Source organism: Haemaphysalis longicornis, unplaced genomic scaffold (assembly GCF_048455015.1).
Source record: "Haemaphysalis longicornis isolate Haplotype H1 unplaced genomic scaffold, Haemaphysalis longicornis Haplotype H1 scaffold_1, whole genome shotgun sequence".
NCBI classification, from domain to species: Eukaryota; Metazoa; Arthropoda; class Arachnida; order Ixodida; family Ixodidae; genus Haemaphysalis; species Haemaphysalis longicornis.
In genome coordinates, this window is record NW_027526203.1 from 91,979,500 (window position 1) to 91,997,875 (window position 18,376).

Below are 18,376 nucleotides of genomic sequence, written 5' to 3' on the forward strand. Positions count from 1 at the left end.
TCATTCTCGGCGCCCTTCTCTTACAGAGTCAGAGAGGAAGCGTCAGAGCTAGCAGTCTCCTTTTAAGACACCATCCAAACTTCTGTAACAGATTTTATAGCACCATGGCATCTCCACCCTGTATCATGCGACACATCTTTCACACATATAGATAAAAACCGAGCTCCCACATGTGCAATTCTGCGGCACTTGTTGTATTTACAGCAGGAGTATCAGTGTTCTGAATTTTATATGGACGCCTCTAAAACTGCAACCTCAGTGTCCTGCGCGGCGCATGGACCCGGCCTTAATGGCACTAGAACTCTGAATAGTAATGCTAGTATCTCTACGGTAGAGGCTTATGGTGTATTTCTTTTTGTTTATTCTATACTTCAAAGCCACATGCCACAATCCATTATCTCTACAAATTCCCTCAGTGTTGTGCCGGCATTGTCGTCAACAAGGTCTTCGAAAAATCGCGTTGTAAATCTGATCGTCAAGGGTATTATGCCTGTGCATGTCGAAAAATTTGAGCTGGTCATTTGCTGGGTCCCTGGCCACTGTGGTACAGCCGGAAACAAAGCCGCTGCGGCTACACTCTTGAATACAGTAAACATAACCACGTGAAGCCACACATCAGGAAACAACTTCGCAAAACATGGCAACGCACTGGAGTGAACAAAGAAAGAACAAGTTACACGTAATAAAACCACACTTGGGACAATACACCACCGACACGCAATTGATACACAGAAGTAGCCTTGGCTAAATTACGGATAGGGCACACACATGCAACGCACTCACACCTACCCACTGGATCTCTAAGACCTCTGTGCAGCAGGTGCGGAGAGGCCCTATCCGTGATCCACATTCTCATACAATGCAAGGCACTTGACAGAACACTACGCAAACACTTCCCACAACTATACGCATGACATATTCCACCACACCCATCATACGTCTTAGGAAACGAGCCCATTTTTCAATCAAACGTGTTTTTGAGTTTCTTACGGACGTAAATTCTTACATCTGATTTCTTATCATGCATCTTACAATCTTCCCCTTTACACCAGTCATCTTCATTACATTGCGTTTTACACTGTTTATTTTTACTGAAATATTCCACTTTTACTTTCATGTCGCTCTCATGTAATCACTTTTGTTTGGCGCTCTTTGCCCGTAGTTGGACTTGCGCCATTAAAATCCAAGCATCATCATCAATTTGATATGCATCAGTTGATATGAATGATATGATATGCAGCCACTATGCATCAAAATTTCATATGCATCAAATTTTATATGCATCAGTTTCGCTTCAAGATAAAGCAGTGCTTAATCAAAGTATGTGTGCTCTGCCAGTTGTTATAGATATTCTATACACAGAACATACATAGAACTCCCATTGAATTTCCGTGCTTGTGGTATGTAGGTGCTACAGACATTGTCTTAGTACGAAGCATAACACAATGCTCAGCCGCTGTACGGTTCGAAACTCGCTGACGTTTGCTCTTTGGATCTTCCACTACTGCAGAAACACTGGCTGTGGTTGCCACGGACTACACTAGCTACGCCATTCTGCACCGGTGCGGCCAGGCGGAGAAGGCCGCGCCGCCCAGTGTGTGCCCTCCGGACGCGACACACGTGAGCGTTCTCGCCAGACACGTGCTCGAGGAGGAGACGTCGCAGGAGATTGGGCGCCACTTGGAAGCTGCATGCGTGCCCCGAGGGCTCCTTGAGCCCCACGAGTTTCAAGGTGAGTGTAGTGCCGATCTTGTCAACGGCCCTTCTCACTTCGCGGTCAAGCTCGTAAAACGCCTTTCCGCTTTGAAGAGGGCAGGTTGGCCGCTTCATTTTTGTTTGAGCGTGTGCTCTTTAGCCCCGACATTCGTGAGCCCATAACTTTCATATCCAATCCGTCTGAAGTGCAACGGTGGAATTGAAATTTATTTCGGTCGCTCCAGTCTGATGCGTTGGTTAGCTAGGACCACTGGAGATGGTTTATCTACTGAAGAAAACAGGAGATGCGAAGCCGACTCGAACAATTTTTGTCAACGAGACATTCTACACCAACCGGTAATTTTGGCGAGGCCCATGACGTTGCCTTCAAAAGAAAGCGACGTCTGAGTTAACGTGGGGCCTAGCCTTTGGCGTACCGCAGCAGGTCTTACCCTTTCTCCAGCGGTGTGGCAATAAGCACCGCACCGGTAGCACTGACCTGGAAGCTAAGGGCGAAAGGGGACAAGCGAGGGCCCATCAATGAATTTGAGGTTCATTCTATTGTTTACACGTTCATATTTTAAAAAGAAAGGCTTCCAGTAGAAGACGCTGGAAACACCTAAAGGACCTCGGAAGCACTGGGTCATGCCATGTGTCTTCAAAATGATTTCTGAGGAAACGAAACAGTACCATAATAAACAGAACGCTATTCTAAACAACGCGAAAAACCACTACTATATAAACTAATTCAATGCCATTATGGATCATAAAATTGTTTGGAATAGAGTAAACGCACCGTTGCGCAACAAACAATCACGTGTACCCAGCCGTCTGGTTATTGAGGACGAAAAAATCACTTCAGATTTCTAGCTGACACATTCGATGATTATTTCATTTCGCTTGTAGATAGTGAAAACAATCCCAGTGCCCTTGACTACATAGATAATTATATTGCCGTGAAGCAAGCAGTTACTTTGTTTATTTATGTTTTGGTGTATATCGCCCGGCTGCGCCAAGGCTGTATTATCTGTGCTCCGAGTGAAGGGCGTGTTCCGTTTATCCTTTCTGATGCCGCACGGATTGTCTCATTTGACAGGGAGAATGTTTCGCCCTAACGCCACTAGCCTAGAACAGTATTTTTTTATCGAGTGTGTTCTCGATTTAATTGGACTGTTCGAGAAACTCCCGCGCCTGGAGATAAATGCCCGCATAGCAGACGCCGCTGCATTCGAATCACCGACACTCGCCCGCGCATGTAACATTGTTGACTGCTACTTCGCCGCCGGTGTATTTTTTGAGTTGTTAGGGGAGCACAAGTTCGCTTCAATAAAGTTGCTTTTCGTTCAAGACCACTGTGTCATCTATGGCTTCGTGGCGATATGCATAACTGCCTTTCCCTCACTTGGTGTAATGACAAGGATGCTTTATCAGATTTCAAAGCGCATGAAATTTAGTAAAGGCGAAGCCGCATTCGGTATCAAAATGCAAAAGGTTATGCACGTAATAGACATTTTTGTCCTATGGTAATTCACATTTACAACTTAGCTCTTGACACTGGTATATTTCCTTTTAAAATGCAGGAACCCACCGCAGTGACTCAGTGGCTAAGGCGTTGCTCTGTTGAGCACGAGGTCGCGGTTTCGATTCCCGGCCTCGGCGGCCGCTTTTCTGATCGACGCGAAAAGCAAAAACGCCCGTGTGTAGTACATTTCGCGCAGGTTAAAGACCCCCAGGTGGTCAAAACTAATCCGGAGCCCTCCACTACAGCGCGCCTCATCGCGTGCACTGAGTCGGCGCGTTCAACAATAATTCAATCCATCAATCCATGAATCCATCAATCAAACCTACAATCAATCCATCAAATGCAGAAGCCCATACTAGCTGCTTTCCACAAAGGAGGTCCAAAGGACGTCCTTGATTTTTATAGGTCCATATCTATTTTGCTGGTATTTTTAAGGGCTTAGAGCGTATTATTTTTGTATGAGTATCCGTTTTCCTTAGAAATAAAATGTGTTAAGAACTAAATAAATTGCTTTTCGGAAACACTCATCTACCGAACTTCCGCGGCAATGACAAAAAGAACTAATCCGTCTGAAGTGAAACGGTTTAATTAAAATTAATTTCGGTCGCTACAGTCTAGTGCATTGGCTACGATCTTACAAATCCCGAGAACAAATCGTTCACATTAGGATTAAATGTAGGCTTTTCAAAAGCCTTTGTCCGAATCACTCACAACACTCTTCTTTTAAAACTTCCGGCACATGGAACCTGTAATAATATTCTTAATTTATTGTTAATCAGATCAGTAATCACGGGCCGTGTGCCGCAGTAAATCGTTTCCGACAGACCTGTTACACATGACACGGGGTTCCCCGGGAAGCTTGGTAGGTCGTTTAGAATTGATATATATATATATATATATATATATTTGTATATATATTATATATTTAGAGTATAAGTAAAGAATCGAACCCACAGGAAGAACAATGAACAATAACAGAGAATGTTTACTCACGTAGCGGCAAAGGGACTTGCCTTCATCAGAGTACAGTTACTTCTTCCTGTGCATCTACTATTTCGGCGCGCGCTTTGTGTGGTATGTCTCCCTATATATATATATATATATATATATATATATATATATATATATATATATAGGGAGACGTTTTTTTTTACTACGGTTAATGAATTAAGATTTTGTTTTTTTAAATATACGGAAGAAAGAAAGAAAGAAAAACACGCGCCCAGAGTGGGGACCGAACCCACGCCTTTCGATTAGATCTCGAATGCCTTACCAATTCGGCTATCTGGGCGACTGTGTTCTCCTTCACTTTCTTGGCTATTCCTTCATTCCTTCTGGGCTATAAATAGCCCAGAAAGTGAAGGAGAACACAGTCGCCCAGATAGCCGAATTGGTAAGGCATTCGAGATCTAATGGAAAGGCGTGGGTTCGGTCCCCACTCTGGGCGCGTGTTTTTATATGCATAGCATTTTAGTAACTCACAATGTCACGCGGCGTTGGCGTGCCTTGTCGTAGTCCGCATGCGCGCCTTGTCGTAGTCCGCATGCGCGTCTTGTCGTAGTCCGCATGCGCGCCTTGTCGTAGTCCGCAGCCAGGAAGAAATAACAGTTTCCGGCGCCCGGTTTCGAACCCATGACGCCGCGGGCGGAGCGCAAGGTGCCCGGCGCCCTACCGACCGAGCCACGAAACCGACACAGATTTCGATGCACCGAACGCGCCTTATATCCTTCACTCATTTCTCGTTTGTTTCGAAAGCGCCACAAGTTGTCCCGCGCCTCCAAAAGATGGCGACACGGGTCCCGCGATCAAGAGATACGACTTGCCGGCGCACCCCCTCGGAAATGCTGTGCATTTGATCGTTCCCCTCGCGAGGGGGATGTCTTTTCTTTCTTTCTTTCTTCCGTATATTTAAAAAAAACAAAATATTAATTCATTAACCGTAGTAAAAAAAGAGCCTAACCACACCCCTATGCCTCGTTTGGCGTTGTAGACTGCTGACCTATCTTTCTGTATATATATATATATATATATATATATATATATATAGCGAATCAGAATAGGAATGAGGCGCTCAAGATAAAGGATTGATAGAGAATTGATCAAGATAAAGGATGTAGTCGCTCAAGATAAAGGCGCAATCGTAATCTTTGACAAAACCGACTATGTTAACGAGGCCAATAAGCATGTAGAGCGCATGCCACGGAGGCGTTGAAACAGAGACGACCAGACCACGTAGCAAGGCCGGTTTATTCCGAACGCCGTGGGGTCTCTATCTACTGATGCCAGGGGCGCGCGAGCCCTCCGGCGGGTGAGAGCGCCCGTGGGCCTGCGTCATGCTGCTGCCACTGGCACTGTGGCTTGCCGCTACAGGGCTCCCCCCCCAGAGAGGAGCTGGTGTGACGCTCTGATGGCCACAACGTACATGATGGTCACGGTGGTGTGCAGCCACAGTGGGAGGACTCGTAGGGTTGATGTCGGCGGCGGTGACGTATGCCGGCTTCAGACGCTCTAGGGCTATGTTGTCGTGAGAGCCATTGATGACGATGACATATGTTGACGAGTTTCGTTCTACTACAGGGAAAGGACCAACGTAGTGTGGTTGCAATGGGCGGCGCACGGGTCCGTACCGCACAAACACACGTGTTGCCTGTTCAAGGTCCGGAAGCACATAAGGTCCTCTGGGTTTTCGTTCCCGTGTAGGCTGCGGTCGAAGGTCAGCGAGGATCAATCTCAGCAATTTCACGTAGTCCGCGGGGGAAGATGCTTGAGACGGTACCTCGAACAGGTCGGCTGGTAGTCGAAGCTGGGTTCCAAAAACGAGTTCAGCCGAAGAACACGTCAGGTCTGTTTTGAAGGCGGTGCGTATGCCCAGAAGTGTGAGGGGCAAGCGCTGGACCCACTGTGTTGGGCAGTCGTGTGCTGTGAGCGCGGCCTTAAGTTGGCGGTGAAAGCGTTCGACGAGTCCATTTGTTTGTGGCCGGTACGCTGCCGTGCGCAAACGAGTCGTGCCGAGGAGGTGAAGGAGCTCGGTGAACAAAGCAGACTCGAACTGCCGTCCGCGGTCGGTGACGATGGATGATGGGCATCCGAAGCGCGCTACCCACGTCGACAGGAATGCTGACGCTACCGTGGGTGCGGAGATGTCGGGTAGCGGTGTGGCTTCAGGACAGCGTGTGAATCGGTCCACACAAGTCAGTAGGTAGCGGTAGCCTTGGCAAGGGGGCAAGGGACCGACGAGGTCAATGTGCACGACGGCGAAGCGCTCATCAGGTTGTAGGAACGTCTTTGCCGGCGGAACTGGATACCGGTTAACCTTTGCGCATTGGCATGGTGCACACGCGCGGACCCAATCGCGAACATCAGCGTTCATTCGAGGCCAGACAAAACGAGCCGCGATGAGTTTCTGCGTGGCTCGAATCCCAGGATGGGCCATGTTGTGCAGGGCATCGAAGAGCTCGCGACGGCAGGTTTTGGGTACGAATGGTCGTGGCTTTCCGGTCGACAAGTCGCAAACGATCTGCTGTCCGTCGAGTGTCACGTCTTCGAGCTGGAGCGCAGTTGGGGATGTGTGAAGACGCAGTAGCTCCGTGTTGTCTGCTTGGTCAGCAGCCAGCCGGTGGAGGTCGGGTGCAATTAAAAGCGGCGAAGTGGAGGCAATGGCGTCCACGCGGCTTAGAACATCCGCAGCTGTGTTGTCAACGCCACTGACATGCTTGATATCCGTCGTGTACTCGGACAGGTAGGCAAGCTGCCGCACTTCTCGTGGCGTGTGCAAACGAGTCGGGCTGGCTGATGGCGTACGTCAAGGGTTTGTGGTCAGTGAAGATGGTTAACTGACGACCCTCAAGAAGATGTCGGAAGTGACGCACAGCCAGATACATTGCCAAAAGTTCACGCCCGAAGACACTGTACCGGGTCTGCGGTGCGGTTAGACGTTTTGAGAAGAAGGCCAAGGGCTGCCACGCGCCATTTACGTGCTGTTGGAGGACAGCTCCCACAGCAGAACTCGAGGCGTCCGTCATCAGCGCGAGTGGACGCCCTGGATTTGGGTGAGCGAGGAGAGCGGCGTTTGCCAGCGCACGTTTGATGGCATGAAAGGCTGCCTCAGCACTGGCGTTCCAGTCCAATTCAGTGGTAGAACGCTTCCCGGAAAGCAGGCTGTCGAGAGGCTCAAGCAGAGTGGCGCAGTTCCTGATAAAGCGACGGTAGAAGTTTACCAGACCCAGGAACTGGCGACCGACGTTGGAGTTGGGAAGTCAAGAATGGCCTGGACCTTATTGGAGAGGGGCCGAATGCCTGTCGCATCCAGTCGATGTCCCAGAAAGTCGAGGGCGGGAACACCGAACTCGCTCTTCGTTGCGTTGATGACAACGCCCTGGGCAGCTAAGCGTTCGAGGAGAATGCGGAGATGGTGAAGATGCTCCTCTAGGGACGTACTTGCTACCAGCAGATCGTCCACGTAAGCATAGACGAAGGGCAGTCCGCGCGTCACTGTATCGATGAAACGCCGAAACGTTTGGGCAGCGTTCGTGAGGCCGAAAGGCATTCGGAGGAACTCGAAAAGGCCGAAAGGTGTTGTAATGGCCGTCTTGTATATGTCCTCCTCAGCGACGGGGATCTGGTGGTACGCCCGTACAAGGTCGATTTTTGAAAATATGGTGGCACCGTGCTGACTGGCGCTGAAATCTTGTATGTTGGGAAGGGGGTACCGATCTGGGATGGTGGAGAGGTTCAAGAATCGGTAGTCGCCACAAGGTCGCCAGTCACCGTTCTTCTTGGGTACCATGTGCAAGGGTGATGCGTAGCGGTGGAAGAAGGTCGGACGATGCCAAGTTCCAGCATGTGCTCGAACTCTGCACGGGCGATCTCGAGTCTGTCGGGAGCGAGACGTCGCGGAGGAAAGAAAACGGGTGGTCCGGTAGTGGTGATATGATGACGGACGTCATGAGTCACGGGCTGAGTCCAGTCTGGTGGTGACGTGACGGTGGGTAACTCCTTTAGCAGGGCGGCAAACGGTTCTTCAGCAACTGTAGCGCAGGAAGGCGCTACGTCAGCAGCTGCTGTCGCTACGACGCCTTGAACTGAGAGGAGGGTCGTAGAGTCGAGAAGAGGCCATGTTTGGTAAGAAAGTCAGCACCAAGGATGGCAGAGCGAACGTCCGCGACCGCAAAAATCCACCGAAAAGTTCTGCGACGAACCAGGTTCAAAGTCAGGGATCGCTGCGCGAACACGGGAATGCGCGTGCCGTTCACTGCCTGGAGGTAGAAGACTGCGCTGGAGTTGCGGTCGTGGCGTGAAGCTGGCAAGACGCTGACTTGCCCTCCCGTGTCGACGAGAAACTTTTTCCCGGTGGTACGATCGACGATGTGAAACAGGCGACATTCTTCAATGGGGCCAGAACCGCTCGTCGCCGCTAGCGGTCTGCCGGGCCGTTTCCCGTCCATGAGCATGGCAAGAGGCAGTGGCGAGCGTCTCGCCGAAACGGCGGTGGTAGACGCATACACCGGGGGTTGATGTAGGGCTGCGTCCACGAACGGCATCACGGCGTCGGGAAGATGAGCGGTCGCGTCGGCGTGTCGGCCGAGCAGAATGTGTTGAGCTGTTTCGCCTCGTCGCCGCGACAACGAGTTGCTCCAGTCGTTCGCACAGGTGATCGATACTGGCAGGCGACGCAGACGCACCATCGTCGGCAGGAGCTGGCGTCGTGCGAGGGGCGGGTGATGTTGGCGTCGCGGTCACAGCAGCAATAGGTGAAGCTGTGCTGGCTATTTCCATTACCTTGTCGGCCAGGGACGCGAGCGAAGGGAGATCCATGGATGACGCTGTTGCGAGGGCCATTTGCACGTTCGCAGGCAGGCGCTGCAGAAAGAGCTCGCGCAGCAATGCGCCGTCCATGGCTTGGGCACGTGAGCCGAGGAGTAGGGTCATGCGCCGCAGGAGTTGGCTCGGTCTGCGGTCGCCAAGCTCTTCGGTGTAAAGTAGCTGCTGTAGGCACGTGCGCTCAGATGGTGCTGTGCGTTCGAGTAGCGCTGCTTTGAGCTGGTCGTAGGCCGTTGCAGGTGGGTTGCGTATGAAGGAGGCAAGAATGTCCGCAACCTCTTCCGCAGCAGTCGCTGGTAGAGCTCTCACGACGTAGTGGAACTTGCGTTCTTGGGAGGTGATGCAAGACAGCGCGAACTGTGACTCGGCCTGGAGGAACCAGATGGCCGGGTTGTGTTCCCAATACGGCGGCAAGTGGATAGCCAGGGCGGCGATCTCGTTGCCGGCTGCTTGCGGTGCTCGCTGGTTCTGGTCGTTGCTGGACATGGCTCTACAACTTCGCTGGGAGGGATATCACGTGCGGGTCACCAACTGTAGAGCGCATGCCACGGAGGCGTTGAAATAGAGACGACCAGACCACGTTGCAGGGCCGGTTTATTCCGAACGCCATGGGGTCTCTATCTACTGATGCCAGGGGCGCGCGAGCCCTCCGGCGGGTGAGCGCGCCCGTGGGCCTGCGTCACGCTGCTGCCGCTGGCTTGCCGCTACAAGCAACTATCAGTATCGACGTTCTATAAAGCACTACCCAATGATCCCACTCAAGACTATAAGCAAATTGTCAAAGATAAATTGCTGAGCTTGTTAAAAATAAAACAATAAATGAAACCACGGCTCGTTCCCTGATCCCCTTAAGCCGAGTAGCCGGTAAAGTTATTTTCTCCCAAAGATTCACAAGGTGAACAACCCCGGGCGCCCCATTGTTTCTGGCATTGGCACTGTTACCGAACACCTCTCGCGCTATGTGGATAATCTCATTTGCGACATTCCGCCCAGCTTTCCCTCCTTCATTAAGGATACCAATGACTTTGTCTCAGACATCACAAAAATTGAAATTCCTGATAACTGCCTTCTAGTCACCCTTGATGTTGCGTCACTGAATACTAACATCCCCCATGAAGATGGCATCGCCGCTGTATCCCTTGCGTATGAGCAGTCATCGTGCGACAAACCTATCGATTCTTCTGCTCTCCAAACATTCCTTAGGCTTATTCTTGAACTTAACAATTTTGAGTTCGACGGAGTTCATTACGTGCAAGTCAGCGGAACGTCAATGGGAACTCGAATCAGACCTAACTACGCCAATATCTTTATGGCTCACCTCGAATCAAACTTTCTTCAGACAGTACAAGACAGGAATACCTTAGTCAGACAGTACAAGACAGGAATACTTTACAGCCAAGCCCACCGATTTAGGAGAATTTGCTCAAACCATGCCGACTTTGACTCAAACTGTCGAGAACTCAAGACCGCCCTCCTGAATAAAAAATACCCGGAAAAAGTTATCGACGACGCTATTGTGCGAGCCAACCAATTAAACCGTAACGAAATGTGTAAGAAAAAAGCCCCGAACGGGAACCCGCAAACTAACTTAGTTTTAACCCACTCGTCCTCCGCTCCAAGAGTGTCAACCGTTCTAAAAAAATATCACAATATGCTAATGCAAAGTGACCGCAAAGTGACACAGCCACCTGGCAAAACACTGCTGCAAACAAGATTGTAAGCCGGTTTTTAATGAAACCACTGTGTTGTCGAGACTCAAAGATAAAACAACACGGGAAATTATCGAGGGCTTTCAAATCAGACGATCTGCTGACCGTTGTATAAGTATGCCCTCAATAGTGCTGCATGACCGGGAATACGCGTATCTGAGTGACGCCTTTGCATGACCAAGTAAAGCAAAGACTACACATGTGCAAACCGATTAATGATTGCGTTTTTTTGTTTGTGGTTATCGGGTGCAATAAGTTACCGCCACGTGGGAGACTGATCTGTATGTATGACCAATGTTTTCTTGTAAATAAATCAGTTGTGAGTGCAGCGCTGTCCTGTCTAACTCTCGTTCTTTTTTGTGCCGTGTTTTCGCGCGCTGGATTGTCAGTCATGAAGGTTGTATAGTTTAAGCTGCGAAGTAGGTCAGAGGGAGGTCATCCGGGGGTTGATATTCCTGGAAATTCTGGGGAGAGAAAGGATGCGAGGGTGTTTCTTCACCCGCCCCGCCGCATAACAAAAGGTTCTCAGAATCGCCGGAAGCAGAAGTGGGAGGGGTCCTTATCAGAAACTATCTGCAAGCCTCAGGTCAAAAGAAACGGTATTGAAGGGGGGAATAACTAAGGTTCAGGAAAAAGAAAAACAGGAAGGAAAACCACACAAACACGCAAAAGAAAAAGCAATAACCCCAGAACTGAAATGGCACGTGTCGCCAACAGCAACATTTCTGGAACAGGCCTGTCCTGAAACTCAAAAACGAAAAGATAAAGTTCAGCAGTGATGTACGGGGCACAAGACAAAGCCGAGAAATAAATAGAAATAAAATGGAATTCCACTGAAAAGGTTGGAGGGATGCGGGCGCGTACTAAACTGGAAGCTCAGGAATAAAAACAAAAAGAATTAGGTGACCAATTCAGGAGCAGAAGGAGGGGTCATAGTCTTTGGATAAGGTATTTGAAAGACAATGCCTAATTCTCTATTCCCTGTGAATATCCCAGGGGTGAGACAGCTGCGCATATTGCACATTTTTGATGCAATTTGGTTTTCTTGCGCCGAGCTGCTCCAAAAGAACCTGAATTCTTAAAATTGCGCCAAACTGCGCCAAATCAGCAGTAAAACCAAGTATACCGACGCTTACGTCAGTTCTAGCGGGAGAACAATGCAGAGCTGGAACGTGCAGTGCTTTGGTGGTGCTGTTTACCGAGCTTCCCGCACTTTCGGGCATCGCGCTTCCGAGCGCCGTTGACATCTCTCTGTCGAGTCTTATACATGAGAACTCTACAATCAAAAGCGTGGTTTTTCCCCATGGCGTGTGTGACTCGGCACTTTTGGCACGGCGGAACGACATGTTACATGCTTGTGTCAAGTTATTTTGTGCGGCGTGTTCTTCTGGTCTCCGCGGTTTTTGTATCAGCGCTGTGGCGTTTGGTCATCTGCAATGAGCAAAGGTGAGTCTTTCATTTGGAGGGAGCGGATATTCCCGACTGCATGTATATTATGCATCCCGAATTGTATCAGCATGAGGGGGAGCTGCCACTTGTCTTGTAAATGCACCATCACGTTGCTTTTGCTATTAATACTGTTTTGAATACCCGTGCGTGTGTGGGGAATTGTCGAATTCCCAGCGGCGCATAATGTAGACTTTCAAGGACGAGCATTATGAAGCGCGAACCCAATGGCGCGTTTCTGCACGCGATTCCTACGCGTCGGCATTGTGTGTGCGGTTTTTTAATGCCCACGTCGACGATTCGCGAGTGCGGCAGCTTCTGCTTCGCTCAGAAAATGACGCAGCATGCGCACGGCAGTGGAAAGACCTAGCGTCACTAAACAAAGGCTTTTAGAGTATCGGCACTCTTTACTCTCATTGTTATGTGCCGCCGGGATTTCCATTGGTCGGTCGGCACCACGTGATGTCTGTTTACATATGGGCGCAGCCATTTTGTTTTTGGGCGCCTCTCGCTGAGCACTCTCTCGCTGTCACTCTCTCGGCTGCGCGGGCGCTAGAGCGGCCGGTCGCACTCTTCCCGTTACAACCGGCGGCGGTTTCGTTCGGAGAGATGGCAACACTGCAAGCCAGAAACAAAATGGCCCCCAGACGCCTCCGGGTGCGCGAAGTGGCGGTACTCTTAAGCGTAGCTTATTTAGTGACGCTAGGAAGACCCTGACGACTTGCGCCAATGGGGAGTCGCACGCCTCATGGCGGTAGTTTTGAAGCGCTCGAGGCAGCCGGCTGGCTCCGCAAGAGATATTTACGCTTACTACCCCGTCAGGTATTGCATGGGCACTTTCACTAGCGGCGCGGATGACGTTTTACAGTACCGTTTTCGCCCACATCATAAGTTACTTTACTGCACATGCAACTTCGTGTGTGCTTTGAGCGGCATTTTAGACGGCGCATAGAAGCGGTCGCTCGAGCTCCCCACACCACTTGGCGGCCGAAGCCGCCGCCATGTTGCCGCCGCCGGCCACGCAGCGCGCAGCGTGCGGGTGCTTCCGCGGAAGCGTCAACGCGCCTGGGCCGTGCGCGGCGCGTTTTCCGGAAGAAAACGCGCCGGAATAAAGTGTTTCAACAGCGGCGACGTGTTGACCCGCTCTCATGTGAACGAACTTTGAGCCGCTTGGTCGTGCACGCATATTCGCGCGTATTTTCAAAGGCGCCTTGTTGTACACATGGCGGACAGGGCAGAACAGCTCGGCTCACATGGATTCATACCGCTGATGAACCTGTTACCCCCGTGGTTCAAGTCTGTGTGTCTTCACAATTTCTTGGTTTACACTGTTCGCGCTGTGCGGGCGATCGGGTGCAACAGTTGTTGTGCCAGTTTTTTGGATTCCATAGTACACTCACCTTAGCTTCTGTCTTATCGCGATGATATTGCGCAGTTCCACCCGCAGTACCCACGTCGGAGTAATTTTATTAGCTAATTAAAGTTAAAATTGTCTTAAAACTTCGCTTGCTCTAGGTTTGTAAATGGGCATAGATTTTCACAGCTCTGAGCAATATTAATTAGGAGGAACTGGCCCCCTTAAAAACAAGCTCTATACATACTTCTTAGCTCATTCACAGGGAGGTCCACAAAGTTCAGCAGCTCTGTGCTCTCAGAAGTGCATTGCAACCATGACGTCATCGGCCTTTGGTGCAAGCCAGGTGTCAAAGACACTGAAGCTCTGTGTGTGCTGTGCAATACCACAATTTCTTGTGCTATGCATGGAGTTGCAGCTGTCAAGCGCCACGCAAGCATAAAAAAGCATCTCGAAGCAACAGCAAATCACAGAGATGGAAGTGGTGTTTTGCAGGCACCCAAGATAGTGCAAGCCACAATACTTTTCACAAGAAACAGCCCCTGCACCACTGCAAGATTGTGTTGTTAAAGCTGAGGCAGTATTTGCCATGTCCGTGATCTCCAAAAGCATACCGTATTCTTGGGCGGGCACTGCCACTGAGTTCTACAAGACGATGTTCTCCTGCAGTGAAGTTGCCAAGAACTTTATTTGTGGCAGACACAAGTTTTCATATGTCATCTCAGATAGAATTGGACTATACTCTCAGGCAGAGGTCATCAATGAGCCGTGTCGGCCTGGTGTTTTCTGCTCTGTGCTTATAGATGAGACACAGAGGCCTGAACAGCGATTGAAACAGCGACTGTTCAGGCACGATACTTCTCGTAAAGTAAGCAGCAGTTTACTGTGGAGCATCTCATGTCATTTATTCTTGGTCGGGCCACAGGAGACATCATAGTCGGGCGTGTAGAAGAGGCATTGGCCGAGGTGCCAAGAAATGGGTTGCTCTGCTTTTACAGCGATGGACCCAATGTGATGAAAAATATCAAAGCGAAGCTGAACCGAAGGGTGAATGAGAATCTGTTGGATGTTGGGGAGTGTAGCCTGCACAAGGCGCACAACGCATTTTCCAAGAAACTTGATGTGTTTTGCCCTGATGTGGAAGAACTAGTGTGGGATGTGTACTATTATTTCAAGCATGCTGTGCGGGATGAAGCGCTGAAAAACAACAAGAAGTGCTGGGAATAGCACCCCATGTTTTCCTTCGCCACGTATCAAACCGGTGGCTAACACTGCAGGGCTCAGTCTCTCGCATTCAAGAACAGTTTCCGGCACTTCGTAGTTTCTTCTTGAAGGATGCGGCTGCTAATCGTCTACCCGATGCCCAGGCGCAGCATAAGCGTCTCGCTTCAGCTTTCAACAGCAAATAACTGTACGCAAAAGTTATTTTCTTGAAAATGCTGCTGAACTGTTCTCAGGTTTCCAGAGGCTGTTTCAGAGGTAAGGATCCACTTGTTCACTTTCTTCATGAGGAGTTTCTGGCGTTGGCGCAACGGGTCCTTAGTCGAGTTCTGCGTAGAGATGTGTTTTGTGAAAGAAGTGCACAGGACCTAGTGAAGCTAGACTTAGATAATTCATCACTCTGGAAGGCACAGACACGTAGAAAGTTATAGAGGCTTGGGACCCGCCTTCGGGCTCCATCCTTCTACCTGGCATGCGGAAAGGCACTGCTCAAAACTGTCCCCTTAGCCAAAAAGATCATCAATCGCACAACCTTTCTAGCACCGAACTATTCTAGCATTGAAAGACAAGTACAGTCTCTGAGCTACCTTGCTGGGCAGGTCCCTGAAGTTGTAACTGATGCTGAGATGTCGTCACTCATTGATGAGTGGCACCTGTTCAGGTGTGGTGATTGTGAAGGGCCTCTAAGCGTGGAAGAGGGGGTTGATGTTTATTGGGCAAAGGTTTTCTCCCTGAAATCTTCTACGGATGGGCAGAAGTACCCCCTAATGTCTAATCTCGTCAAGGCACTCCTTTGTCGGCTTCACACAAATGCCGACTTGGAGCGGGATTTCAGTTAAAACAAACTCCTCTTCGAAGGACGAAGCTCTTTGAACATTGTAAGTATTAATGCCATGCGTCAATTGAAATCGCGCCTTCAGTGCTACGGTGGCGATGCCACAGAGATATCTTTGGGTCGAAACCTTATCAGAGCTGTAAAGCAGTCTCGGGCCAAGCATGCGATGAGGGTGAGTGCTGAGGCAGCCTCTAACAAAAGCAAGACAACGGAGGAAGACAGTACTACAGAGCAACCGGGGCTGTCAGAACAGAGGAAAGTTCTGGAGGATCAAGTTACCTCAAGCAAGGCACTTCTGAAAAGTGCAGAGGAACCTATTTCTTCTGCTGTGAAGCAAAAAGACCTGGACAGAATCCAAAGTTGTCATGTTCTCTTGGAAAAGAGGAATGATACGAAGTTAATAACGGCATATTTAGGGGCTAGTTGGTACAGTCTTGAATTCGATAATAACGTGCGCTGCATATTTGGACGGGGAACACGGACAGTAAAAAAGGGAAAACCATACGATGGTGCGCAAACTAGCAACTGGTTTAATGAAAGCTTTATTGTTATTTATAAGCATGCGATGGGGAGTGTACAACAATAGGGTAAACATGATATCTTCTTGCGCGTGCGCTCATGTGCAATTGGACTTTTCTTTCATCAATTTTATATCTTTTTCTCTGAGCCTTATTGTGGGCACGCTGATACATTAGTTAGGTTCCACAGACAGCATACTGAAGGCCTCAATCACTTCCCGAACCCTTCGGTCCTTCGAGCGTGACAGCACAGTTGCTTGCTTTAGCTTGGGTTTACATCCGCATTTTGAGCAGTGGGCTGCAATGTGGCCTGGCGATTGTAATTGATTACAAGCATCGTTGTGCTCCCGCAATCTTTCATTTAAACATCGGCCCGTTTGTCCAATGTAGGATGCGCCGCAGAAAAATGGAAATTTGTAGACAACTCCAACTGCGCAGTCGACACATTTGTTGACGTGTTTTACGTCACAACATCGCTGCCCTTCTGCGTGTTGGTTTAGCGAGTTCACTTTCTTGCACATTGCCTTTCGTTTTTAAGGCGCAGAGAACACAACGTGAACATTGTGCTTGCTTGCTTCTTTTTTCAATCTATGCGATACATTGTGCACGTACGGCAAGACTACTAGATTCTTCTTTTCTGGTTCTGCTTTTCTTTTGGTTCTTTGTTAAGTTTTATGAGGCATTTCTCGGCCACCGAGACCAGCACCTGCTTGGTGTATCATCTGGACCTTAGGCGTTCAGTTTGCACTAACAAACTTTCCGAGGCGCAGTGTGGGCACGATTTTTTCACGGCTTGCTTCATGCTTGATGTGGCAAGACTTCGTTTTGTAAGCTTTGAATGACATAAGTCGAACGGTAGGACACCTTTCTCACTTCTCGTTCTATAAGCCCAGCATGTATGTTCTTCTTCAAATCGGAGTTCCGGTCTAGGTACTGGAGGCGACTTTCCTTTGCTATTTCGGAGGTAAATTGTAGGCCTTTGTGTGCCGGCGCGAACATTTTCAGAGCTTCTTCTTCCCTCTGTCTTGAATGCTCAGTACGCGGAAAGCATACTAGGTGTATACCCAGCAAAGCATACTACCGGAAGCACCGAGACACCTAGTGCGCTGAGCTCTGGTTCCAGTCTGCGATCCCCTCCGGCCATGTAGATGTCACTCAGCACCGGTGCTATTGGAGAACCAATACATATGCCTTCTCTCTGGCAATATATTTTCCCTTCGTATTCTATTAAAAGTGACTCCAGGTAGAGCTTCAATATATCTAAAAAATCACTGACGCTCATGGCGCACTGGTTTTGGAACTTTAAGGTTCCGAGCCTGTCAAAAAAGCCTTCTACTTCTTCGAGGATGGCTTCCCGTGGAATTCCATAGAACAAATATTTGACGTCCACTGACATGCACACTACAGGCTTGTCTTCCGCAAGGAAATTTACGACCTCTGCAGAGTTGTTCACTAGCAAGGGGTCATCTATATAGAGGGTTTTGAGGATGCCCAGCAGGAACGTAGCTGGATGATTCTGCCACGTTTCTCTTCCTTCAACGATGACTCGAAATGGCTTCCCTTCTTTAAGTGTCTCAATTGCAAAAAAACGGTTCAGGCATGCCTTTTTACATTCCTTCAGCTGCCTTGCCATCTTTTCCATACCATTGTTCTCGCGGCGCTGAGTTACACGAGACCTGTTAGCCTTGCGGCGCTTTTGTGCAGCTGCCCCGGCTGGTTATAAGTTATTCTGTATGGCCTGTAAGACCTTTGCATAATATTGCTCTTTGTCCATAACAACGAAGACACCTGTCTTGTCGGACACGACCAGCCTCGCATCACTTTGCTTCAACCAGTGAACTGTCCGGTGGGCATCTTTTCTCATCCTGCTGCAACCGCCTTGTTCTGAACACCTGTCAATAACAGCCGTACCCTGTGCATGGCACGACTCCCATTCTTGTTCTGGGGCCCTTGCAGCTACCTCGTGCATCATGGAAATTAGTTGCTCAGTCTGCATCTTGGACTGCACAGCATACTTTGGCCCCTTACTGAAGACCTTGCTGGCATAGCTTGGTATGGCAAGTTTTGAACAGTGCAAGGACTAACAGTGCCAGTGTTGACAGCGCTGTTCGGGAGCATGGAACCTTCGGAGGCCACGGAAAAAAGATTCTGCAGCATCATCAGAACGGAGACTTGGTGGGAAGTTCGACTGTTCCATTGGAACATTTGGGCCATCTGCGCTACCCACTTGGAGGAACAAGCTACGATGCAGATGTA

General features: G+C 49.5%; 1 protein-coding gene and 1 pseudogene across 12 annotated transcripts in view; both read left to right on the forward strand.

Moving 5' to 3' along the window:
* The window catches only part of LOC144178022 (papilin-like), a 758,094-nt gene that overhangs the window by 297,694 nt on the left and 442,024 nt on the right, over positions 1-18,376 (forward strand). For all 12 annotated transcript variants that reach the window (XM_077705608.1, XM_077705588.1, XM_077705615.1 and 9 more), the window contains exon 5: positions 1,511-1,732. In XM_077705608.1, the coding sequence (XP_077561734.1) occupies positions 1,511-1,732 (222 nt within the window). The remainder of the gene's footprint in view (positions 1-1,510; positions 1,733-18,376) is intronic.
* LOC144174168 (uncharacterized) lies at positions 13,778-15,032 on the forward strand (annotated as a pseudogene).